The following is a 26,651-nucleotide window of genomic DNA, read 5'->3' on the forward strand; positions in this document are numbered from 1 at the left end:
CCGACCGAGCCGGCCGCGCCCGCCCCGCCACGCCCGGGCGCGAAGGGAGGAGCGGCGCCGCTTCACGGCGGCAGAGCCGCGGCTGCGGGCGGCGCGGAGCGGCGCTTCCCGAGGGGCGGGGGTTAGGCAGCGCGGGGGGCAGCCCTGCCGGGGTCCTGGCGGCGGGCTGGTTACCGGGAGAGCGGAGGCGGAAGGGGAAGAGGAACGGGAACCAGAATGGGAATGGAAGAGGAAAAGGGTTCCCTCACAGCGGCGGGGAAGGGGGGAAACAGCTTCTGAATGTCGCTTCCTTGCCGGCCTCAGCGCACGACTCGGCTTATGGAGCCGCATGACGTCACTCCAGTGACGTGTCTGTGCCCGCCAGGCGTCACGGCAGCTGTCATGTCGCGGGTGGGTGACACCCTCAGGTGTCACCGTGACAAAACATTGGGGTGACGGTGTCTGAACACCAAATTACTGCCTCAGGGGTGGTTTCACGGGCGTCCATTGCTGTGCCCAGTTCTGGGCTCCTCAGCACAAGGGAGACAAGGAGCTGCTGCAGAGGGTCCAGCGGAGCCACGGGGATGAGGAGGCCGCTGGAGCAGCTCTCCTGTGAGGAGAGGCTGCGGGAGCTGGGCCTCCTCAGTCTGGAGAAGAGAAGACTCAGAGGGCATTTCATGAGTGCAAGTAAACATCTGCGAGGCAGGTGCCAGGAGGGTGGTGCCAGGCTCATCTCAGTGGTGCTGAGTGACAGAGCAATGGTCATATAATGTGAAAAATGCATATTTTATGATTGGCTTTTCGCAAATATTAAATTGAATACTATATGTGTTATGTTATATTGATTAGAAGTGCTGTATTAACATTTTAATAGTATGGTAAATGTAGTTTTGTAGTTAAAATAGAACCTATGTATGTGGGTTTTTTTTTTACTAGCTCAAGCAAGAGATGAGATAATGAAGAAACTCTTCACACAGAGATGACAATGATGGGGGCCCATAAAGAATTACTGCCTCCTTATCGGAAAAGACAAACATTCTTCCACCTTCTCTCCGTCTTTATGGAACCACCAGGATTAAGGGGAAGAAGTTGACAAAAACCAGAAAAGTTCTTAATTTGCAAGGAATTTATGCATCATGTATGAGATGTATGAATATGCAACAGGCTATTGCTTTTAAAGATTATTCCTTTGTTCACAAGGCATGCTTATTGGGCTTAAGTGCCCGAGAGCATCCAGACGCCCGTATTTCTTTGCTTTTTATTGTCTTGTAATTGTCCTAACTCTAAATTTTCATTACTCTAATTGTATTACTATTTTTATAACTATTTTATTATTATTAAACTTTTAAAATTTAAAAACCAAGTGATTGGCGTTTATAACATATAACATAAGAGATTTCACCTCAAATGAGGAATCGAGGGTGGCAAAGCCCTGGGAGAGGCTGCTTTCGGATTGTCCCTCTGTGGAGACATTCACAACCCACCTGGATGTGTTCCTGTGTCACCTGCCCAGGTGGCCCTGCCTTGGCAGGGGGGTTGGACTGGATGATCTCCAGAGGTCCCTTCCAAACCCACTCATTCTGTGATTCTGTCACTGGGTGTGTTTTCTAGTCTAAATTTGGTCTCTCCGCCCTCTTGTCCAGTCACTGTTGCCACCTGGACATCTGAGGATGCTTTACAGTGGTGAATTTAGTGGCACAAAGCTCCCGGATTTGTTGGAAACGCTCTCTGCCTGCGGTTTTGGGCACAGTGTTACCTCTTGGGCAACTCTAAAGCTGCCGAAGCTGGAAAAAGCTGGCACAGCCCAGAGCTGCAGAGTGAGAATCTGGTGTTTATTTTACATTTGGAATCCAGGTTCTGACAGAAGCTTTTACGTTGGGAAAGCCTTTACACCCCTCTGGGATCAGAACAAGCCTTCAGCAATATTGGACTGGGACAGCAGGCGCAGGCCTGGGTGTACATAATGAGGTTATTCAGCTATTAAAGTTGCTTTTTATTCAGAGGCAAGAGTCAGCCCCAACAGAAGACACTGTTTACGGATGCAGAGCTTTAGGTGTGTTCTGCCAGCTGGTACAGGACTAGACAGGTTTGTTTTTTTGTTTTTTTTTTTTTTCCAGAAAAGAGCTCTCCTCTCTGCTGTTTAACTTCATTGCTCATTTTGCAGACATGTCTAAAAACCTCTTTTTGGACAAGTTTGAAAGGAGTCGTGCTTGTTATTGGCACAGATCATTCACATGTCCCTGCTCACAAAGATCTCATTTCCTTGCCAAAATATCTTAAACTACCAAATTGATTAAACTGATTCACTGGAGTGGAGAAGATCCATGGCAGAACACAGCAAAAAGGGGGAGAGAAAATCCATGATAGTGTTGGCACTTTATTGTCCAAAGGCACCAATCCTTTGGCCTGTCAATGAGTGCCTCAATTACTCTTTTTAGGGGGAATTGGGTTATACTTGGGTTAAGTATCAGTGGCACTGGCATTACAACTAGAGATGTTGGCTTATTTTCTTCTGAAGCACAATGCTGCTGCCCTTTCTAGCATGAATAAAAAGCCCAATCACTACGGTTTTGAAAGGAAAGCAAAATCTCCTTCTGTGTTTATAGCACACTCCCACACCTACAATTATGTTGGAGCTCTCTCTTGTAAAGGAGCTCTCTTGTTGGAGCTCTTCTCTTCTGAAGCAAACTTCAGAAAACTGTTCCTCCTAAAGGACCTGTTTCATTTGTGCACATACTAATCAAGCTTTTCTACTGATTTACCAAAACCAAAACCAGGTAGCTGTCATTTCCTGAATCTCAGACATAAAGCATGTATTTTTTTTTTTTTATTTCCTGAAGCTCTTCCTCCCAAATTTTTTTATATGTTTCCTCAGTTACTGGCACCAAACTTGCACACAGTATTCAAATTGTGCCAAATACTGGCCTAATGTACAATCTGTAGGTGTCCTCTATATTTCCTTGCAGCCAAATCCAGCAAATTATCTTCTTTTCTGAGTGAGCAGATAGCCACATAATTTTTTTAGACTCACCTGCTTTTTTCTCATGATTTTTGGAGATTATTTATAGCCCCTGTTTCCTGGAAAGGAGCTACATTTTAGTGCACATACTCTTTCAATGTGTGCAAGCTTTCACCTCATCCTGTTAAAATAAGTCGTGTTTGATTATCTCCATCTTGACTCTCAGATTCAAGGTAACCTCTCCTCACCACTTACCTCCAGCTGACAAACTTCATCAGCACTGAAGGTGTGGGCAGCTTTTTGGGGTTGATCTAACTACTAAAGTGGCAAGGGGGATAATTCCTTTAGAAATATTCCCAGTGCTGCTGATTTTCTATGCTGCCAGGTAGTCAGACACTTACTATTTAGTATGTATAGGCTTGGTTTTGGGCATTTCTAGTATTTTTTAGTGAGAGCATCATGTAGTACTAAACCAGCCTCGCACAGGAGCCTTCTCTAGGACAGGCTTTGTGCCAGAAGAGCCAGGCTGGGAGAGTCACTTTGCCTACGCCCTCAGCAGTGGTGTTTCTGCTGGCACAGGTACTACCTTCTCACATTTAGACATGAATCAAAGTCAACAAAACCTTTCCTTGACCTAGATATAGCTACAGCAATGCTTTTGTCACGTGTAATCATGTCCTACACAAGATGATTATGCTGGCAAATCTGTGAAGTACTTTAAATCTTTATTAACTGGATTTTGATTCACATAAAAACCCTACCAAGTTGACTTGATGAGATATATATTTCATAAACACCAGCTTAGACTTTATTAAACTCCTATTAAGTGAACTTATATATACAAATATTCAATTAGTTCTCTGAGATCCACATTGTGTGTCTGAAACATCTCATTGGAGAAACTGGAAAATTTTTAATGTTCAAGCCTATTCGTATCAGTGCTAATTGGGAAATATTCAACTAACTGCCTATATGATTCAAAGCAAAGCCACAGTGATATCTGCTGTTTGACTGGTATTTGCTTAAGAACTGGGGAAAAGTATTTCATCATCCTGTAATTTGCCTGCAACATTTGTCTTTTTCCCCAAGCACAGAATGGAAATATTTAACTACATCAATGTTTTCTCCCTCTCCACTGGCAGCTTCAAAAAAATCATATCATCTTGCAGCATTATTTTTAAGGTTCCTTCATTCTAATTGAAAAAAATATGAATATTCCCAGCCACATTTCTACTACACTTCACTGTATGGGCCACATGTCCACTGTCCTTCTGTCATTGTATCCTTTTGCCCTCCTTGCAGCATTAAAGGTAATTTATTTTTATATTTTTCCCCCACATCAGGTTTTATAAATATGCACAAACTCAACCATACAGGCCTCAAGGAACACAAGTGGCCTCTGTGCAAGAACTGTGAATATCATAAAATCCCAGACCAACTGGGGTGTCAGAACTGATTCAGTTCTGAAATCCAGTTCCACCTGTTCCAAAGGCAAATACCATGGTTTGATTTGGACAAAAAATACTCTTTGATTTCCTCATTGTGAAGGCTACAGGAGCACAACCAAGCCTATGGACAGGAAATATGCCAATACCCCAGACCTGCATTCACACAAAATTTACAGAATCACAGAAAATTTGAGATTGAAAGGGACATTCAAAGATCATCTTGTGCAACCCCCTGCCACGGGCAAGGACACTTTCCACTATTCCAGGTTGATCAGAGCTCCATCCAACCTGTCCTTGGACACATCCACAGGTAGGGCATCTACAACTTCCCTGCGCAACCTGTTCTGGTACCTTACCCTGCTCACAGCAAAGAACATCCTCCTAATACCTAATCTAGACCTACACTCTCTTGGTTTGAAGCCATTCCTCCTTGTCCTGTCATTACATGCTCTTGTAAAAAATCCATCTCCATCTTTTCTTCCAAGCTCCCTTCAGGTACTAGAAGGCTGTAATTAAATCACAAGAAAACCTTCTCTTCTGCAGGCTGAACAATCCCAATTCTCTCAGCCTTTCCTCATAGGAATGGTGCTCCACCTCTCTAATCATGGTGGCCTCCTCTGGATTCACTCCAACAGGGCCATGTCCCTCCTGTGCTGAGGACCCCAGAGCTGGACCCAGCACTGCAGGTGGGGTCTCACCACTGTAGAGTTGGAAGGGACTTCTGGAGATCATCCGGTCCAACCCCCCTGCCAAGGCACCTGGAGCAGGTGACACAGGAACACATCCAGGTGGGTTCTGAATGTCTCCACAGAGGGAGACTCCACAACATCCCTGAGCAGCCTGTCCCAGTGCTCTGCCACTCTCAATGAAAAGTTCTTCTTCATACTGAGCTGGAACTTCTTGGGTTTTATTTTATGGCCATTGCTCCTAGTCCTGTTGCTGGGCACTACTGAAAAGAGTCTGGCACCAACTTCTTGGCACCCACCTTTGAGACATTTATATGCATTCAGGGAATCACCTCTGAGTCTTCTCTTCTCCAGACTGAGGAGGCCCAGCTCCCGCAGCCTCTCCTCACAGGAGAGCTGCTCCAGCGGCCTCCTCATCCCCGTGGCTCCGCTGGACCCTCTGCAGCAGCTCCTTGTCTCCCTTGTGCTGAGGAGCCCAGAACTGGGCACAGCACTCCAGACTGCCTCGCTGGAGCCCAGAACATCGTGTGCTCTCTCGTTCCGTTCGGCACCGCGGGCGCCCCTGAGCGCCCCCGCTGCGGGCGCCGCCCCCGGGGCTCGGGGCGGGTCCGGGGGCGGCGGCGGCGGCGGGGGCAGCGCGGCCATGGCCATGGCGGCGGCGGCGGGGGCTCGGGCCGTGCGCTGCGCGCTCTGCCGGGGCGGCCCGAGGCGCTGGTACCGCACCGAGCGCGGCGTCTACGGCTACAAACCGCGGAAGGCGGCGGGCGGGCGGGCGGAGGAGCAGCGCGGCGCCGGCAGAGCAGGTGGGATGGCCCGGGGCCGCGCCGGGGGCTGCCCCGGAGCGGGGCCGGGACGCGGGGCGGGCGCTCTGAGGTGTTGCTTGTGTTGTGCCCGGCGGGGCAGAGCGCGGAGCAGAGCCGCTCCGAGAGCTCTTGGCTGTGGTTTCTGCAAGCCTGGGCTGCCTGGCCCCGCTCCACGGGCTGAAGCGGCTGTGAGAGCGCCGACTGCTGAAGTTTGCTCAGCGATGGGCTCTCGGGGAGCTCTGCTGCTCCTAGAAGTACCTCTGCCACGAGCCTGTCATTTTCCTTTTATATCATGGGGCTTGAGCTAGCCGAACTGAGGGGTGGTGAGACACTGAACAGGTTGTCCAGGGAGGCTGTGGATGCCCCAGCCCTGATGGTGTTCAAAGCCAGATGGGATAAAACTTTGTGGGAGGTGTCCCTGCCCACGGCAGGGTGTTGGAACGGTATGGTCTATAAGGTCCCATCCAATCCCTTAACATTCTAGGATTCCATGATTAAATACAAGTAACTCTCTCCTGTAGCAGTCCTGTGTTGCTTTTAGCTCCATTTTACAATGCAGAAAGGTGATTTCAAGCAGAAAGCCCTTCTAGATAAGAGCGTGGTGCTTGCATTAACTTTACTCTGGCGACCCTGGTAGGATTTAAACCCTTTGCCCAGGAGCAGGAGTGAAACCAGTTTGTAGCTCCTGGACACCGAGGATAGTCACAAAGTAGCCTCCTTGTTAATTATTAACATATTTATATGTAACATTTTAAAAATTGCATTTGAACGGCCTCCTTGATGAGAGCATTGTGGGCACTGTTAGCTTTATGTCTGGGTTGTGTCCCTCTGTTGTAGAACCCAGTAGAGAAAAGAGGCTGTTTTGAACGGGCTGACAAGTGTCAGAGAAATAACCTTGTGCTATGGTCTGATAATTCCATTGTTTTGGAAAACAAAAGCCTTCAGACTTGACTGCTGTCAGTGCTGCGTTTTTACCAGGATGAAAAACCCCTCCACATTAGGAATGCTTTATAAGCTGGTTCACGACATTAATTTGTAGCAAGTTGTGCTTGCAGTATGTTGTATTGTTTGCAGTTTATCAGCCTGGTCTGTGGCTGTGCTCAGTGACAGTAACGTGTGTGTGACCTCTCAGCTGGTCAAATTCTACCCATGTCGATAATTTTTACCACATTTGGCTCAGCACATGCTCTTGGCTCCTGCAGACAGACTTTGTTTTTGACGTTATGGGACCTGAATTAGTGTTAAGACCCAATCCTCCTGTCATTCCAACAAGGAGCAAGGAAGCATAAGTGATAGGATTGAGTTGGCTTAGGAAATAAGACTGTACACTAGTAATGTGCTGATCTTGACTTGGACATGCCTGTTTGTAGTGGTTTTAGTTCACTGCTGTTGTAGAGAGATTCAAAGCAAAATGAAGTAGCTTTGCGTATGTTTACAGGAGCCTAACCTATGCCGTGGGGAAATCTAGAGTGTAGTTGCTTGAAAATTGTATGGAGGAGCAGATTTAGCAGTTTGCTGGTGGGAGCTGTTGTGGGGTAATAAGATAGAAATAAGTGCATAGAAAAGCTCTCTTTCCAGCCAGAACCTTGATGGTTGCCAGCAGACAAAACATTCCTGTGTTGATGCTGTAAGTGGATTTAATCTGAGCACGTGACTGATGCTGTTCTGCTTTCTTTTTGGTTTTAGTTGACCATGCTCTTGCTCGTTTAATAACTGCCTATGCTGAACATGGCCACAAAGCTGCCAAAATAAACCCACTGTTTGCCGGCCGAGCTGTTATGAACATGGTACCTGAAATCCAAGAGCTGGCTGAAGTTCTTCAGGGCCCTCTCACTACTACAGGTGAGACCACAGCCTTATCACAGCAAATTCTGTTCTTGGGTGATTTATTGAGGGGCTGTGGCCTCTGTGGAAGAGTCAGATATTGAGTGGTGGCTCAATCAGTGATGAAAGCTGCTGAACATTGTCAACTTCAGCATACATATGTCTGTTGCAGAAATCATAATGCAGTGAGAGGCTGCCTTCTAGCATCTTCAGAAATGATGAAAATTTGTGCTTGTTCTTACAACTACTGAGGTTAAACATTAATTTATTGTGTTATTGTAACATTCCATGATTTACCACAATACTTAATGCTGTAGTGAAGGTTTGAAAGTACAGGGGCAGAAGTCAAGAATTGTCTTTTCTTGTGTCTCTTAGAGCCTTGCTGCAGCCTTAAACAAAGGAGGGTGGTCTCTCTCATTGCTTTATTTTTTCCAAAACAGGCCTTAGTGCTTCCTCTCCTCCCCCAAAGTGATTAATAACATTTATTTCCCACCAGGACTTATAAACATGGGAAAAGAGGAGGCTTCTGTAGAGGATGTGATGGCTTATCTTGACCATATATACTGCGGGCATATTTCCATAGAAACAAGCCAGCTTCCAACTTTGGAGGAGAGAGAATGGTTTGCTAAAAGGTTTGAAGAGCTAAAGCAAGAAGCATTTACACCTGAAGAGAAAAAGCACTTGTGCAAACTGATGCTGGAGTCCCAGGTACTTTGTTCCCTGTTACTGGATTGTAATAGTCATGGAGTCTGTCATGGATCCTTTGCTATTCTGGACATGATTAATGCAGAAAAAGAGCAATCACTGTCCTGAAAGGCTTTGACAGTGTGCCGGAGGAAGAAGTACAAGGTTTTGGCTGAAGCAGTGCAAGGCAGGAATCTCATTGGAGTTTGTTGCTGAATTAACTTACCAGCCATTACTGAAATAATGATGTTGTAAACCCATGAAAAATCAGTCTTCAAAAATGAGATACTCTTAGATTAATGATCTGACAGCTCATATTAAATGTTACTAATGGGACCATAAGGTTGAGCAGAGCTCTGTGAAATCTGGTGCTCTGGCTTAGCTGTTCTGTGTTTTCCTCTTACCCTGATGCTGATCTGTTTCACTGTCCTTAAAGTATGCTGTCACTCAAGGTTTTGGAAGAACAAATCAGAGTTGATGCAGACATCAACTAGATAGTTGATGCTATCATATAGCACTGGCAGACATGGTGCTTTTCAGCAAGGAACACTTGTTCAATGCCTTCTATAAGGAAGTGAAATATTTATGCACTTTTGAAATGTATAGAGAAAATTTATTCCAATACTTCTGTACTGTGAAAAGTTTTAATTTTTTCCCCTTTTCTTCCCATGTTATCCAGAATGATTGAAAGGTAGAAGAGCAGGATCTGTGAAGGTTGGAAAGGTAGAAGAGCAGGATCTGTGAAAGTGTCCCTGTTTCCAGTTTTCCAAGTGGAAGGAGTGTTAAATGTAATATTTACCAATGACTGAACGGAAGTATATGGCCCACTTTGTATTTTTTGTAGCCTCTTTGGCAGTTAGAGGAATTTGATGGTGACACAGGAGGGTGAAATTGGGATCCTGATGTGCTGTACTTCAATTTCAGTATGACCAGAGCTGTACTAAGAGTATTTAATTTAACTGTGACAGAAAAAAACTGCTTTTTTATGTGATCAGTTTTGTATACGTTATTCCTTAGAACTGAATATTGCTCAGCTAGCAGTTGGCTCAGATCTTTTGGTGTGGCTTAGTCCTCCCTTCTCAGTCACAGACTTCATTTAGTTTCTGTCTTTAGTTGCAAAAACGAAAGAAATTTCCAGTGCTTCCAAAACTTGGTCACTTATTAGAGCTTTCTAGGAGGTGCATGGAGTGAAGTGAGACGAAAATGAAGTAAATACAGATTCATTTATTTTTCTTCTCCCAAGCATTCTACCTATGTAATAAGGACTGTGCCTAATGTAAATCACAATGAAACATTGCTTTGCTACTGCTTTGTCTCTCAAGATCATTATGGTTTATACTGTAAGACAACACCATTCCTACATTTCCACCTAAAACAGGTAAACTACCAAGGAATTTGTAAATTAATCTGGTGTTAGAATTCTTGAAGCACCTTCCATGTGAGACAGAGAAAGTTTGGTCCTCAATGCAACATTTTTCTGCTTAGAGCTGATTTTTTATAGTCATCATAACTTCTGGTCTCAGACTGTGTGGGTGGAGAGTGAACTGAGACTTTCCAGGGGTCTGTTTAGATTTGTATGCCTCAAGGGTATAAACATACATTATATTTCAATTTTATAAACAGAAAGCTGCTGCTTAAAATAGCCTAATACTGAAGCTGTCCTGTTTTTAACAGGAGTTTGATCACTTCCTGGCCACCAAGTTTGCCACAGTGAAGCGATACGGTGGTGAGGGAGCAGAGAGCATGATGGGCTTCTTCCACGAGCTGTTCAAGATGTGTGCGTACAGCGGGGTCACGGATATCATCATTGGAATGCCTCATCGGGGGAGGCTTAATCTGCTTGTGGGCTTACTTCAGCTTCCTCCTGAGGTAAGTGTCTCGGTTTGAAAAGACAGCTGTCTGCTAAGGAAAGCAGGAGCCTCTCTTGAAATGGAAAATGTAAACCTTCTCCCTCTGAATTATTATAATTTTGAAATTAAGGGACTGTCGGGCAAAGATATGGGAGTAGGAATAACAGTTCTTTACTAGGAAAATTAAAATACAAAACAAAACCACTGCCAGAGTCAGAATACAACCTGACACTCTATGGGTCAGGGTGGTGGCAGCAGTCCCATTCCATGGTGGCTCAGCCCTCCTGCAGTGACAGGTGTGGTTCTGTTGGAGCAGGGATCCTGTACAAGGATGGAGTTTTTCTCTGAAGGTCCAGGGGTGGTGTAGCTGGGCCTGGGCTTCCTCTGGGAATCCGGTAGAAAAGAAAGTTGCTTTTCTGGGAGTCCAGTGGGAGAAGGCTGCTTCTGGTGTTCCAAAAGTCAGATTCTATCCAGGTAGGAATGCTTGACTCCTCCCCCTGGGCCGAGCATCTCCCAGTGGGATGATGGAATTTTATCAGCCATGCAGGGACACTTACTGGCCTATTAAAAGAAAATATCTCCCCAGATAACGGAAGATAACTGCCCCACCTCTAACAGATGGCAATAGAATACACACCCCCAGCTACATCTTGTAAACTAAGACAACAAGAGATTTGTAATCTCACAGGCAGTTGCCTGGTTTATTTGCAGTAAAATAAACCCCCAAAAGTTTGCCATGTTGTAAATGCTGGAGCAATAAAATGTTACCTGTTGTGAGAGTGTTCTCCCTTCCTATCAACACTTCAGTGAACTGTCTGCAGGAGACTCTTAAAAGAACTCTAATGGAGGGTTTTATGTGCTGCTACTTAGAAGCGTCCTTGCAATTTCAGGAGTAGGAGAGTGATTTTCTTTCAACCTGTCAGTGAATTAGAAAAGGATTTTAACCAAATCTGTTTCCCTGCAGCTCATGTTCCGCAAGATGCGTGGTTTGAGTGAGTTTCCAGAGAATTCAGCAGCCATTGGGGACGTTCTTTCCCACCTGACATCTTCTGTAGATCTGGACTTTGGCTCCCACAGACCTGTGCATGTCACCTTGCTCCCCAACCCCTCTCACTTAGAAGCCATAAACCCAGTGGCTGTGGGCAAGACACGAGCCAGGCAGCAGACTCTGCTCGATGGCGATTACTCCCCAGAGAGTTCTGCACAGCCTGGGGACAAAGTTATTTGCCTGCAGGTATTTTGCTCACATATTGTAATTTATATTTGTAAGACTTGCTGGACTAGAATGTGAACAGGAGTGTACATAGAAATATCAAACAAAACTGAGTTAATGTATGATGTCAAGAGCTGGGATCTTCTTTATGGGGAAAGAGGGGGGCAAGGAAGATCAACCAGGTGGCGTTTGTGATGATGCTGGCATTTAAATAATTGCACTTCTAAGATTTCTGAATACTGATTCTGATGCCTCCCTTTATTTTAATAATATTCTGCATTGAGAGCCATGTGTGCCTTTCCTCACTTTTGCATTTAAGCTGCCACTGGAAGCCTTCTTTCAAATTAATGGGTTTGGAGAAGAGCTGTCAACAAGGCTGCAAAATGTTCAGGAGAGTTTAGAATTTTGTCATTTTGTCATGGTACTGTTGAAGACTCTGCTGGAATTCGTTTTTAATCCTTGAACTGACTTGTATAGCTGTAGAAGCAATCCTAAATAGTTCCTTGATAAATTTTCTTCTCTTGCATTGACTTCAACTTGGAAAAACAAGTGAATTGAACCCTTAACATTTTAAAGCCAGGGTTAAAAACAAGTTGGGCAGAAATGTTCTGTAAAGTGTAACAATCATGGAGAAAGTTACATGTAGGAGTGAAAATGTATTTCAGTTAAAAAAATGTTTTGCTTTCTTCTGGAAGGATGGGATATTGTGAAAAAGCAGACATGAGAATACAAAATATTCCAGGCAGGTTGGGTTCTTAGTTTTTTTATTAAAAAAAAATCTTTAGAGCTTGCAAATGCAGCCAGCTTTTGCTTCCCAATGTGTCTCCATCTTTCAGTGCAGGTATTTCTTAATTTGAGAAGATACTGTTCTTTCTTTCTCATAATGGTAGATATTCACCATGTAGTAATGAAAGTACTATGACTCTTTAAACAACGATTCTTCAGGATAAATGGACCCTCCCTATCCAAGAAAAAATTCACTTAGGATTTGTGGGGGTAAGTGATAGGGAGCATTGCATAGCAGAGAAGAGATAGATTTGATTCTCTGCTAAACAGTAAACTGATTCAAAGTATTCCTAAAAGGAAGAAAATGTATCATCATTACTTTGTGATTGTGTCTTTAAAAGGTACACAAGTGAGATTGACAATGGGCAAATTTTTGGCTGTAACTGTTAACTGCTCTCATTCAGCTAATTGAGGAGAAAGAGATGAAAGCAGGCGCCTTCTATTTCGGAATCTTGGTTTGGGAGTTTGACTTTGAACTTCCTGTTTTTACAGTGTTTTCTCTTGAGAAAAGAGTGTAGACACTCTGGGTTTATAGTGGCATTTTTTCTCTTCTTCTACAAGCCTCAGTATTAGAGTTTGAGGGGAGAATGAGTAAAGATCAGTTAAGGTGCCATTGTCAGTGGTGAGCTTCATTGTCCAGGTCCAAGGTCTTCTCTTCTGGAACTTCAGTGTGCTCAGAATTTATAACGATTATAAAACTCTTCTTGGTTAACTACCATGGACATCTCTGCAGTATTTAATTGTCCATCTCTGCTGGAGAGTGGTTTATTTTTCACCTTCTCACATACTTTACTTCCTGGACATCAGGCAACTACTGATGTTTATGATTTGAAATGAAATCTGGGAGTAAGATCTCCCTGAAATAAATTCCACCCTCAGGGTCACTGTTTGGTGAATTAACTTGATGACGACTTTGCTTTTATCTTTTTGCTAATGCAGCCCAGAGAAAAATGTGCCCTAGCAAAAACTGTTTCCATCTTTTTGGTGGAATGAGTAAAATCCTACCTGCATCACAGGAATTGAATCCTCTGGGGTTTGAGATGCATATGAACAGTCTTGTGTAGTTGGATAGTCACTGTCCTTAGGCTTTAATGCTTTGGGAAGTGCTAAAGGCCATGAAGTTTTTTCAGATGTTTTAGGGTCTTCGCTCAAATGCTGTCGCTGAGATATGTAGTCTCCTTAGGCAGCAGAAGAAACCAGGAGGGAAAGGTGAAAACTCAACACTTCAGGAATAAGTGTAGCATGGTAAGGGATAGAGTGGGCATGCTGGCTTGTCTCTCTGGCAGTAGTTACCTTTGTTTTGCTGTGATACCTCTTAAAAATCTGTACTGGAATGGTATAAAACCCAGTGCTGCTGTTTCACTGGCTGATTGCACCTCTGTTATCTTGGTCTACTTGCAGACATCTCTTAAGGCTTGAAACCACTATTCCATAGCTAGAAAGCAGAAGTGTCATCTGGTTTCAATAAGGAAGTACATCAATCTGCATAGTGACTTTAATTTGCAAATGATTGAGTCTGCATTCTGAGGAAACTGTCATCATATTCATCAATGGAGAGCTGTCTCCAATTTCAAAACATTGAGATGTTAGATGATACTCACTCCAGTACCTCTAGCCTTTGTTGGAAAACTGGGTTGGCTATCACAGTATTCTCCCTTCCCCTTCCGAACAATTTTTTTTTATTTGCAGCATTTATTTGCTAGTAACTAAGAATGTAGGTTTTATTTCCTTCTGAAAGTTTTTCTTTGTTTTTGAGTGCTTACATTCAGTTCATTTTCCACTTGTTTTTCTGTTCTTGTCTGTTTGGTAAGGTGGAAATGGGCATAAGTCCCAGTTCACCAACATTCAACTTCAGCAAAGGTGTAGTGAATGCTGTGGTGAGTGGCTCCCTTTGTTCAGGGGTCAGTGGTTTGCCTCTGACTGCTGCAGCTTTGCCATAGCCAGGAAGCTTGCAGTCACCTGGACACTGGTTGGGTCAGTTTTGAGAGGTTATAGGTCAGTTCCAGGTAGGGATTACAGCAGACATTCATGTACATATGTTGGCTGCCATGACCTTGTGTTAGTGATAAGGCTACATAAACTCTCAAGTCATGGGAACGGTATTCTGAGAGGGATTAAGAAATGGGTCCAGCTGGAACTGTGGCTGTTTTGTGTACCCAATTTAGGTCTTACTTAATGAGTTATGGTTTTGATTTTGCTGTTCCTCCAGTGTTTCCTAATGAGACTTTTCCATCTTATTCCCTGATGTAGGTTCATGGCGACGCTGCTTTCTCTGGACAAGGGATTGTTCCTGAAACACTGACCCTCTCTAATCTACCACATTTCAGAGTTGGTGGGAGCATCCATTTGATTGTTAATAACCAGCTGGGCTATACCACTCCTCCAGAGCGAGGAAGGTCATCTCTGTACTGCAGTGACATTGGTAGGTAGGGTTGAATCACAAGGAAGATTGCCTGTTGTGTCAGAAAGGATTTTTAACTGCAGTGTAAGCTGTGCAATGGACTTTTTATAGCAACTGCCTGTCAGCTCTAGGGAGAGATTATTGTAACTCCAGTTTCATGATAGAGTAGGAATTAAAATTATTATTATTATTATTATTCCCTCCTACTAGCAACAATTCAGATGCCAAAAATATGCCCTCTCCTATCTGCTTTATGGCAAAGACTAAATATCAAGGGAAAATCTTGTCACATTTTTACAGGATGTGATAAAATAATTGCAAGATTTCTGTGAAGTCTTTATAACTCAGTTTCTGTCATATTATTGACAGCTTTTAAAAAGGTATTGCAATGGAGTATGTAACAGATCTATTTTAAATATATCTTGTTAAATTTCATAAAAATCATCTCGTATTTTCTGAGCAAGATTTTTACGTCAGATACTCCTCCATTCTTTCTGTTTTGTTTGTTGTCATGTGAGCCTGTTGAGCTTTCAATTTAAAGATGAAGCTCAAGACCTTTCTATGCCTGAACTAGAAGCTTTGTTTTGGACTGATCTTTCTTAGTGATAAACAAATGCATTACCAGTAAGATCAGAGACATAGCAGTTAGTTATCTTGTGTATGTCTCCTAGAAGTAAAAATATTCTTTTGTATGCTTTTGACCTAACATCAAGTGTTTGTCTTATGGTTTCATCAAACCAAAAAAGTAGATTCATTAAATCTGGTAAAGTAGATAGCATATGTTATTACTGTTTTCCCTGGGCTGGTCTTGTGTTATGGATTGTTTTTGTTTGGGTTTGTTTTTTTTGCCTCCATCCTTAGTTTTCCTTTCTTCTTACCTGTCAGTGAGGAGGGGCTGTTATGTAGCTGAGCTTTAGTATTTTCTTTGGGAGGAAAACTTGACATGAGCCAGGAATGGCTGAAGTATCTTAGTTTCCAGAATTTGGACAGATAAAGTACAAAAGGAGCACTGTTGCCTGCAGCCAAATTGTCATAGAGGAGAGGGTGTTAAGATATTGAAATTTTACAGTGTTCTCTTTAATGAAGAGGTTTTTCTGCCTGGAGGAGCAGTGGACAGAATGATACTCCCTACTAATAAGGGAGAAAGTTGCTTTTGGCTTGTATGAATTCATAGTAGTGATAGCTTAGGATAAGAAGGAAATAAAACTCAATTTCTGTTTGAAAGAGAAGCAATCAAGTTGTTCTCTCCCAGTTCCTGTACACTAGCAGATTAGTATGATGCAGGAGCTGTGTATAGAAAGTCCTCTGGGAACAAAGTGCTTGTAAAGAAGTTGTGCTCAAACTGACAAACAGAACAGGTTGGGCTAATTGCATGTTCCCTCAGGCAAGACTCCTCTCCTTACCCCAGCTCTCATCACAAAGAACATATTTTTTTTTTATTTGTTTTTATTATACTTACTTCACATGGGCTGTCTGTAGTTTCAGCAGAGCAGATGTGTGTCTGCTTTCTTGGGAATGGGTTGGGTGTGATTGCTGTTGTGTTTTGAATCCCTGGGCAGGTAAAATTGTTGGATGTGCAGTTATCCATGTGAACGGGGATGATCCTGAGGAAGTTGTCCGTGCCACACGACTGGCTGTGGAGTACCAGCGCCAGTTCCGCAGGGACGTCATTGTGGACTTGCTGTGCTACAGGCAGTGGGGCCACAATGAGCTTGATGAGCCCTTCTTCACCAACCCCAGCATGTACAAAATCATCAGGTAAGGGTTGCACAACCAAAATACATCTGCACCACCTCAAGTCTTGCTGCTGCAACAGAAGTCTCTGCGTGAGATCTTTTGACATATCCACAGGTCTTTATGCAAGGTGCAGCTGGACTCTCAGCAGCCCTTGACTACAGAACGAGTCTCATAATAAGATGTTAATGAGCAATCATTGCTGTTACCTCTTGAATGTGTGGCTTGGTGCTTTTTGGAGAACAATCTTGGACACAGCTCTTGGATTTCAAATTTGTGACCACTGGTAATCGGAGGGCAAAGTTGCCTTCTGTGTGCCAAGGGGAAGTGTGCATGTTGTGGGAGAATGGGCAGGAATCCATTGTGATGCTTGTCTTGTCTTTGTCTGGTCCTGATGCTTCCACTGGGGACTCATCTTTATCAGGATTTAAATGTAGTATTCAGATTCCATCCTTATCCCCAAAGAAAAACACACAAAAATTCACTTGCCAGTGAATTCTGGTATTTTAGGTGAAGAGTTTGAATGGCTGCCTTGTTTCCCTCCAATGCAGAAATCCTACTGTGAATTTCTCTGAAGAAAATATGCATGGTAGCTCAGAGGGGGTTTTGACTTGTTTTTACCTGTAACTGCCAACTACAGCACTTTCACTTTTTTATTAAAGAACTGTCAAACACATCCCTAAGAGAACTGTTATCTTTTTGAAAATGCCAGGAAATTGAACTTCATGCAAATAAGTTTAATGCACCGGGACACCATTTATATGAGTTTTCCATGGTACCTGACTGTAGTAAGGTGGCATTTCCTTGTTCTCCTGTGACACTGCTTTTAGGCTTAATATCTATGTGGTTTGATTCCCTCCCTGGCAGATCCCGTAAGAGTATCCCGGACACGTACGCAGAACACCTCACGGCTGCCGGGCTCATGACTGAGGCTGAAGTGTCTGAGATAAAGACCGCGTGCTATTCCAAGCTGAACGATCACCTTGCCAACGTGACTTCGTACAGCCCACCCCCTACCAACCTGCAGGCTCACTGGAAAGGCTTCGTGGAGCCTTCTGCCAAAATCACCACCTGGGACACGGGGATGCCTGTGCCTCTCCTGCAGTTCATTGGAGCCAAGTCTGTGGAGGTGCCCGAAGAGCTCCAGATGCACAGCCATCTCCTGAAGACCTATGCTCAGGTGAGTAGAGCACCATGATACTTCTGATCCCGTGGCTCAAACCTGTTACAGGAAAAAGTCTAAACACAGCAGGGTTGCCAGTTAGGGAATAGCATGGTATTCTCTAGGAAAAACAGCTCACTCTGTTTCAAGGCTGAGATGATGCCATTTTTCCTCCAGTTTTGAAGAAAGATTTTTTCCCCAGGTCTGACCATGTACTTTAGTTTGTTGTTTCAACAATGCTTTATTGCAATGAAGAAAAAAGCTTACAGAAAATACAGTTTATTAGTCTTACAAATAGAAAGAAACTATTATGATAAGTCACTAACATTTATATAGTTGGTAATTAGAATGAGTGCTTTGTAAAGGAATGATTCAGGAACCTGGCAATAGTGTACACAGTTTCTAAAGCCAGTAGTGAGTGTTTTATAACTTATAAATATAAACACTACACAACATGTGGTGTAGTTTGACAGTCTGGGCTTGATAGCTCCTAAGTTGGTGTTTGGTTTGGATCAGTTTGGGGTTTGTGAATGTTGCCCTTTGATGGATGATGAGTGTGTGCAGGTGTCTGCTTGGCAGCCAGAGAGAGGCTGTGAGTTGAGTATTTCAAAAGACTGATGTTTTCGTCTTCTCAGCCCAAGGCAAGAACTCCACAGCTCAGTTTGATCATTTGTCTGCAGTTCTGCAGGCCAGAACAAGGAAGAGTTCTGGAGACTGAAATACTTACACCTGGTATCTTTCATCACTGCTAACCAGACATACCAGAAGTCTGTCAAGACTAAACTCTGTGCTGTGCTAAGATTTTAAATATTTTCTGACTAGGATTACTTCATCAGTCCATAGTTTGTTGACTGGGAGGTGAATACATGGATGACCTGTGGTTCTGTGGTCCTCAGGCAACCGTCTTTAGGATGTGCTGAAATAAGGCTCTCTATTCTGATGCAGCCTAAGCTGGCTGAAGGAATATAGCATTTCCCTCCATAGTGTGTTGCTTTTTTCCTAGCTTCTAATATTAGTCTGTGCCACCAAAAATGCTACAGATGGAAAAAGACAAAATAGTAATTTTTTTTTCTTCTTTATTTGCTTAGTCAAGAGTTCAAAAAATGGAGGAAGGAAAAAAACTGGACTGGGCAACAGCTGAAACTTTAGCATTTGGTTCTCTGATGAGCCAAGGTAAGAGGCAACTAGACAGCAGACAGTAAAATATTTTTGCTTTAATGTCAATAAAGGATAACATTAGATTTTTTAGGTGTTTCTAAGTAAAAAGATTGCTATGATTTATAAATTAGACAATTTGCATGGTCTAAGAGAAAATAAATATGAATCCTATGTGTCACTAGTATTTGTAGACTGAGTCTGAAATATCTTCAAAGAACTGTAGCTCCCTCTCACTCTCCAAAAACATTTGTGCATGGAGCTGAGCACAAGCAGTGCAGCTGACATTAGTGTGGCTCACCAGTACTTTGTGTGCTTTATGCTACTCTTCTCCCTCCTCTCTAGCCTGAATTCAAATCTCCATTTACATGTGATACAGAATGCACATTTTTTTGCAGTTTGCTTCAGTAAATTGAACCATTTTACCCAAAATAATGTTAGAGCATCATGTGCTTGACAGTTGGAGCTGTTGCTGGTTAAGAATTGCATCTCAGATTTGATGTTGCTGATGAGGGGAAATCCAAAAAGAGATATAACAAGAGATAGAATTATGTCCTGCATATTTTCTTTTTACATAACTTGCTGATCTGGTGTTGTGTTTATTGCTTGGCAAGGGTTTAATATCAGACTAAGTGGACAAGATGTTGGCAGAGGAACCTTCAGCCAACGACATGCGATGTTGGTTTGCCAGGAGACAGATGATACCTACATTCCTCTGAATCACATGTCCCCAGACCAGAAGGGTTTCCTAGAGGTAGGTTCTGTAACCCACAAGACCACCTTCTTCAAACTGTGCTGAAACAATGCATTTTTTAAAGCTGCTGAGACATATGTAGGCCTAGTGTATGTTCTGGCAAACCCCAGATACAGAGACATAAAAACTGTCAGGGCATCCCTATTCTTTGTCATTATAAATTACAACTTTAACAAGGGGGTTTGCTTTTCCTTGAGAGATCAAATGTTATTCTTTTCCCCTCAGTGCCTTCATTCAAAAGCAAATAATCTGTGCCTATCAATTACCTTTAGGAGTGTGTGTTGTCAGCACTGTTTGTGTGGTTCCAGTGCTTCTTAACCCTTGGTTGTCTTCTTCCTCATCCACCCCTCCCAACAATTTCCTTTTGTTAGGTGAGTAACAGTCCCTTGTCTGAAGAAGCTGTGCTTGGTTTTGAATATGGAATGAGTATTGAGAGCCCTAAGTTACTGCCAATTTGGGAAGCTCAATTTGGAGACTTCTTTAATGGAGCCCAGATAATATTTGACACTTTCATCTCTGGAGGTGAGTGTACAAAGAACTAATATATTCAAGAATTAATCATTTGTATTATGCACATTTTTAGAGAATCCTTCCTCTTTCAAGTAAAAGGGCATGTTATACAAAGAATTCTGTTTTCTCAAGGAGTCCTATGAGCTTGCCTGTGAGGTCCTGATTTCTGTGCAGCTTTTCTCTGAAGATAGTACATCTAAAATGAAAGATTCCTTCACAAAGTACAGTCATTACAAAAGGACAGTTAATTATAGTAATGGCCTTTCTTCTCCAAAATGTATTTTACTCTGTGTATATATGGTTGATAGCTTTATAGGCTGTACCTTTCCTTCACGAAGCATCTGAAAAATTCCTGAAGCAATAGAGAAGGAAAAATAGTGATTATTTAAAAGAAACAAACAAAAAACTCCACAAGACCTTACGAAGTTTGACTCTAACATGTTTTCTGAGTGCTCAGCTATAAAACTTCTGTAGTCGTAGGAGGAAATTCAGAGGCCCTCTTATCTCACCCAAATTCTGGATTTGTTTGTAATCTCTTGTATAGTGCAGGAGGTTTGGCAGAGCTCAGAGGAATGAGCACTGCTGTGTTAGCCTGGACTGGCTCACAGGATGCTGCTGGGATCACACCTGCAGAGATGAAGTTTTAAAATTTCACTGTGTCATTTGCTCCATGCGGAGACTTAAGTCTTCTGGGAGCCCAGAGCTACCTGATGATTTCAGAAACTTCAGATCACCTTGCACGTGTTATTTCACTGTAATGAACCTCAGACCAAAATGCCAGGAGCATGTTTCAGGCTTGTATTTAATGATGTGGAAATCGGCTAATCTTTTTCCAGAGCAGTTTGTTCAAAGTAATGTGTTCTGTGGCTTTATGTTCTGTGGAAATCATCCTTTCCTTCCTCTTCGTTTTGTGTTTCTAGGTGAGGCTAAATGGCTTCTGCAGAGTGGGATAGTAATTCTTCTTCCCCATGGCTATGATGGTGCAGGCCCTGAGCACTCGTCCTGCCGGATGGAACGGTTCTTACAGGTACCCACCACACCTCCCCGGGTCACACATGCCCAGCACAGCCCTGGCAGTCAGTGCTCTGGGAGCTGGGCTGCAATGTGCTCCAAGGAGGCAGTTCAGACACAATCATACCAGTTGAATGCTGAACCCATTTCTTCTCTGAAGTTGTTCCTCTCTTGAATTTGGATATTTACTAATCTGTTCCTGTACAGGTCAGTGTGCCTCGTGTGCCTAGATTCTTTCTTGCATATTAGTCTCACTGCTTGCTTTTGACAAGGTATTGCTGTGTTCCCCCTGTACAGATGTGTGACAGCTCAGAAGAGGGTGTTGATGGCGACCAGGTCAACATGTCAGTTGTGCATCCCACCACCCCAGCACAGTATTTCCATCTACTCCGGAGGCAAATGGTCCGAAACTTCAGGAAACCTCTCATTGTTGCTTCTCCCAAAGTGTTACTCAGGCTTCCAGTAAGCTGAGAAATGTCCTTCCTCTTTCTTTTTTTTTTTTCCTCTTTATCCTCTTCTGTGTTCTCGTTCCCTCTTTGTTTTTTTTTTTTCTTCTGTGTTCTCTGATTGCTGTTTTGGGATCAAATCAGTGGAATTTTGCCTGTTTGGGGCCAAACAGGTTGAGGATTAAAAGCTGGGTGGAGGTGAGCTAGAAGTAGGGTTCATTCTTGGCCTGATGGTGTTCTTGGGAAGTTTATCATCTCGCTTTTCACTGGGAATAGGAATATGAGGGAGAAGGAAGACTGTGTATTTTGTACTTACCAAAACCCTGTCTCGGTATTCTTTCTGACTGTGGCCTGAGGGAAAAGTAGCAAGATTTGGTAATTTCCAACTCTTCCCCCATGTAGGCTGCTGTATCAAGTTTTGAAGAAATGGCCCCAGGGACAACATTCAAGCCTGTCATTGGTGATTCCTCAGTAGATCCTAAAAGGTAGCTCTGCTTTCTTAGAGGAGAATCTCAAAAGAGAGGTCTCGTCCCTTTCTCCTACCCAACAGCACAAATTTGAGTTGATATGAAAGAGGCAACTTTGAGGGGAAAATGTTTTATGGTAGGCGACTGTGGTTAGTTTTACTTCCTCTCCTTTTCCTCTGGTAACTGCTGGTAGTTACCCCATCTGTCTGCAAAACAATGACGTGTTTAGGCTGTCACCCCTTGGCCTCACAGGGAGTTTGTGACTGTAGTTACCAACCTGATGGGTCCTACTCTGCACCATGTCCATTAGCTGACAGTCACTGGAGCAGCTATGACATGACTCATGGAATCACAGATTTGTTTAGGTTGGAAAAGATCCTTAAGATCATCGAGTTCAATCTTAGCCCAGCACTGCCAAATCCACCACTAAACCATGTCCCAAGTGTCACATCTAGACATTTAAATACCTTCAAGATGGTGACTCCACCATTGCCCTGGGAGTCCTGTTGGAGTGCTTGACCCTTTCAGTAAAGAAATTTTTCCTGATGTCCAATCTAAACCTCCTCTGATGCAACTTGAAGCTGCTTCCTCTTGTCCTGTTGTGTGTTACCTGAGAGAAGAGACAAACTCCCACCTGGCTATGACCTGTCAGGGAGTTGTAGAGAGTGAAAAGGCACCTCCTGAGCCTCCTTTTCCCCAGGCTGAGGCCCCCCAGCTCCCTCAGCTGCTTCTCACAGGACTTGTGCTCCAGACCCTTCACCAGTTCCATTCCCTTCTCTGGATGGGCTCCAGCTCCTCAGTGTCTTTCTTGTCACAAGTGGCCCAAAACTGAATCCAGAATTTTGTTCTGGAGCTGGAATGCCTGAGCTGATGAGGTGGGGCAATAATAAAGTGTGTGTCCATCTCTCCACTTTCAGATGTTACAGAAAATCCTGTTCATAACGACCAATTCAGCCTTAATGTTTTTCCCCTTATCTCTTGCTTGCCCCAGTAGTACCCAAGCCTGAGCCTCCTTCCACTTCACATCTTGACCCCCAATCAAAAGGCTGGAAGTACCTTAGCATCTTGGGTTTTTGAAGTGGGATGGTGAGGCACAAAGGGTGTAGTTTATCTCACTGCTTTTTCCAGTAAGATTAGGCAGACAAGACCTCTGTGACTGCAGGAGGGTGTAGTGTCTATCCAGCAGGCAGTCCTGCTTTGGCATGGCAGAGAATTGTCCTCTGGAGGGACTTCTCTCCCTCTGGTTTATTTTTTACAGAGATGACTAACTTTGATTGGGTGTTTAATTTTTAATAGTCAGAGCTAAGAGAGAGTAATCCCATTGTAAGGTAACTTTCCCAGAATTACTGAAGAAACAGGACCTCTGGCATACTGTGCCCAAAGGTTAGTTTGCCAGCGGTTGGAGGGAGTGGGAGGGAAGGGAGGGCAAGGAAGAGAAAAGATGGTCTAGGGAAGCAATTTAGCTTTATGAAGTTGTCTTTGAAGTTTGACTGGTTTTTTTTTTAGTTGGAAGTGTGAAGCTGTTCTGCATCAAGTTTCTGTAAAACACTAAACTTGGAAACATTCTCTTTTATTTTTTTAGTGTCACCCAAGTGGTGCTGTGTTCTGGAAAGCATTACTATGCTCTGGTGAAGCAAAGAGAAACACTGGCAGAGAAGCAGCACAGCACAGCTATTCTGAGACTTGAAGAGCTCTGTCCTTTCCCCCTGGAAGCTCTACAGCAAGAGTTGAGCAAGTACAGCAATGCGAAAGGTCAGCAAAGCTTCTACCTTTGTGTTTCTAGTCTCTTTGAAGTACTAAACTAAATCTGTTGCCTACCTTTTAAGATGAAGAGCTCTTGTGGCTTTTTCCTCTTTGTTCTCCCCCTCATACATACAAGTGTTTCTGGAGTGGGATGTTTCAGGAATGTTTATCACTTGTGTTAAAAGAACTCTTTTCTCTGCTATTGTTAGCTTCCAAGAAGCAGCACTGAAAATCAGAGCAAACCATTTGAGATATTTTTTGCATTGGTCTTTGCAGTCCAGTCCTTTTAGCAGCTTTTGAAAACAGCAGTAGAAAAGCAGAATATACATGCAGTATAATGGTGGACATACTTTGGGTTTGAATTCAGTTCTGAGCTGCAAGGGAATTGAGACTGGCATACCTTCATTTCAAAGGTAGTGCCTAGACAAAAAAACTAGAGGTGCTACAAAAACAAAAAACTGTTTTTCTTTCTCTGCTGAAAAGATAAATATGTATGTTTTTTATGTACCCTTATCCTTCCTTTAGTCTTCAAATGGAGTCAGGAAGAACCACAGAACATGGGTCCATGGTCATTTGTGTCTCCACGGTTTGAAAAGCAGCTGGGGCTTAAGGTAAGATGTCCCCAGGGTGTTTTCATCTTTAAAATGAAGTTTGAAGTTCTCCTTGAATGCAAAATTTTATGGTGCTTAACAAAAAACCTAATCTTGATGCCTAAACCAAATGTGTGTTCTAATTTCAGCTACTTCTGCTCTTTATAGCACCATTGGTGAAGAGCAGGACTGGAGCTTTATTTTACATGGTGTTCAGTCAAAGTAGACAGGATAATGAAAGAACTCAAGTAGGGGAGTAGGAGGAGAATGCAAAGGTACCATTTGCTCTGGCAGATCATGCACTATAAAGTCCTTGGAGCCATGATCTTTGGGAGATGAGGGATAAATTCCTGCATTACTTCCAGCTGGGCCTGCCCTGTTATCTGACAGCAGATATCACTGTGGCATCAGGACCTCGAGATGTGATTCTGTCCTTCATTAATCATTTCCCCACGACTCAAATTTCAGCTCCGTCTTGTGAGCAGACCTCCTCTACCAGCCCCAGCAGTCGGTATTGGAACCCTCCACAACAAGCAGCAGGAAGATGTTCTGACACACACATTTATCTAAGTTTTCAGTGGATGGACTACTCCTGATGTCAGTCATGTTTTGTGCCTCATCCTGTGAAGAACAAAAGCCAGATCCTTAAGACTCTTAGTTCTCCAAAATGGGGGGGAAAAAAAGGTAGAATAAGTTTGGTAATGATGAAGCATTTTTTTCATGTTGGAGAATACCTAACAATGAGAAGTGCCTGTTACTTCTGATACTTCTTTTTCTCTTATACAGTTTTCTACAAAATGTCTTTATACAGTTAAAAATCCAGTCCAGGGGACAGATTGGTGAGGTGACTGTGGAATACCTTATATCTTGCTGCTTATTTGCACTTGACAGTTTCCTGGGATGGTGTGTGTCTCTTTCTACAGAAGTGTTAGTACTGCTTGATCAAATAAATGTTTCCCATGCCTGGGAATGAGCCATTTCTATAACAGAATGTTGTGGATTATCTCTTTTTTCTTTCCTTGAGGGCCAGGAATGCAATCTATTGTGGCTGTTGGTGCCCTTCTCAGTATCTGAATTATTAAAGCAGGATTTCCATTGGGAGGACCATGCAGGATGGCTCCTGAAGGCTTCAGGCACCACTGTTTTTCTCACCCAGAGGGTGAGAAATCCCAAGGGATGGTTTCAGCACAGCTGTCATCTGGAGAAAGGAAATAAATCAGTCTTTATTCAGAAACAAAGGATAAAGGACCAAAACACTGAGGTTAAATGGGAGACTAATGAAACCAAATGGAAGACAGGCATCCCAGGCTGACCCCAGTGTTGACTGCCCCACAGCAGCATTCCCACCACCACAAGATTTCTCCCAGCATTTTTCCTTTCCTGGTTTCAGGGTGAAGTTGGCACCTCCTTGCTCTTCTCAGTTACCTGTGCAAGCAATGCTTAAGTAATCCAAACTCACTGTGAGCCAGAGACATTTCTGAAAAGAAACAAGTGGGGTTTAACCAGACCCAGCACTTGTGGATGGAAAGTCATGGTAGGTGAGAAAAAGCAGATCACAGGCAGGGTGTGCATTCACTTGGGGAGACAGCTCCCAAAATCATCTCTGAAGCCTGCTTTAGTATTTCATCCTAATTGACATGCTCATTCATTAACTCCATGTGACCCAGAAGTTACCTCTGTAACCTCTGTTCTGTCACGTTTCACATCACTGCATTAGCGCATCCATCACAGCAACATGAAGTCATGTTTCTCCCACTGAGCTCTAGCAAAGTGCACAACCTCCTGCACATCCTGAACAGCTTTATCTAATCAAGGCATATTCTGCTTTAGATTTCTGCTGATAACTAGAAAAAGGAGGCGGAAGAGTAACGTTGCTTTGGCTGCAGCTGTAGCCAAGGAAGTTGTAAGAGCACAATCACCAGCCTTGACTGCACGCTGATGATTACATAAGCCCACAGTTTTAGTGCACACAAGGGAAGAACAGAGCCCATGTTTTGAGTTTCACGTGGCCCAAACCTGACCTTGTTATGCACCATTCCCCCACAGGCTGTGCAGGTCTGGTTATCCAACCAAATAAAGGATGCTCAAGTGTTCTGACCCTGTTTGATCCTCCTGGTGGGAGACAAAGCCATTTCTGTAATGCTGCTTGGCTCAGTGCCCCCAGCCCCATCAGTGTGCCACGAAGCTCCCCAGGGATCTGGGGTAGGAAGGAAGAGCTTGAGCACAGCTTTCCTGGGGTAGGAGGGGAGAGCTTGAGCACAGCTTTCCTCAGTCAGCTGACACAGACTGCCTGCAGAACACTGCTCTTGCGTGATGGATAACAGCTCCCAGGAGCAAGGCAAAGCGCGTGCTGACTGAGGGGCTGACGCCGTTTCTCCCAGCAATTCTGAATGCACACATTCCATCTGTGTGCATCCATCTTGCTCTTCTCTGCATGCCAGCTGGG

General features: G+C 43.5%; 1 protein-coding gene across 2 annotated transcripts; it reads left to right on the forward strand.

The window, feature by feature from the left end:
• The first annotated feature begins 58 nt into the window (after nucleotides 1-58).
• On the forward strand, nucleotides 59-24,876 carry DHTKD1 (dehydrogenase E1 and transketolase domain containing 1). Of its 2 annotated transcripts, none has more exons than XM_068189494.1 (17): nucleotides 59-238; nucleotides 7,562-7,717; nucleotides 8,196-8,407; nucleotides 10,058-10,252; nucleotides 11,198-11,467; nucleotides 14,483-14,654; nucleotides 16,193-16,391; nucleotides 17,235-17,547; nucleotides 18,618-18,702; nucleotides 19,299-19,438; nucleotides 19,810-19,960; nucleotides 20,869-20,975; nucleotides 21,257-21,421; nucleotides 21,808-21,890; nucleotides 23,455-23,624; nucleotides 24,141-24,226; nucleotides 24,674-24,876. In XM_068189494.1, the coding sequence occupies exons 1-17, from the start codon at nucleotides 217-219 to the stop codon at nucleotides 24,773-24,775; spliced, it is 2,628 nt and encodes an 875-aa protein (XP_068045595.1). In that variant the 5' UTR covers nucleotides 59-216; the 3' UTR covers nucleotides 24,776-24,876. The 2 variants fall into 2 exon arrangements, with proteins under 2 accessions (XP_068045595.1, XP_068045594.1); XM_068189493.1 differs by lacking the exon at nucleotides 59-238 and adding an exon at nucleotides 5,684-5,875.
• Nucleotides 24,877-26,651: the final 1,775 nt, after the last annotated feature.

This window comes from Anomalospiza imberbis, chromosome 5 (genome assembly GCF_031753505.1).
Source record: "Anomalospiza imberbis isolate Cuckoo-Finch-1a 21T00152 chromosome 5, ASM3175350v1, whole genome shotgun sequence".
Taxonomy (NCBI): domain Eukaryota; kingdom Metazoa; phylum Chordata; class Aves; order Passeriformes; family Viduidae; genus Anomalospiza; species Anomalospiza imberbis.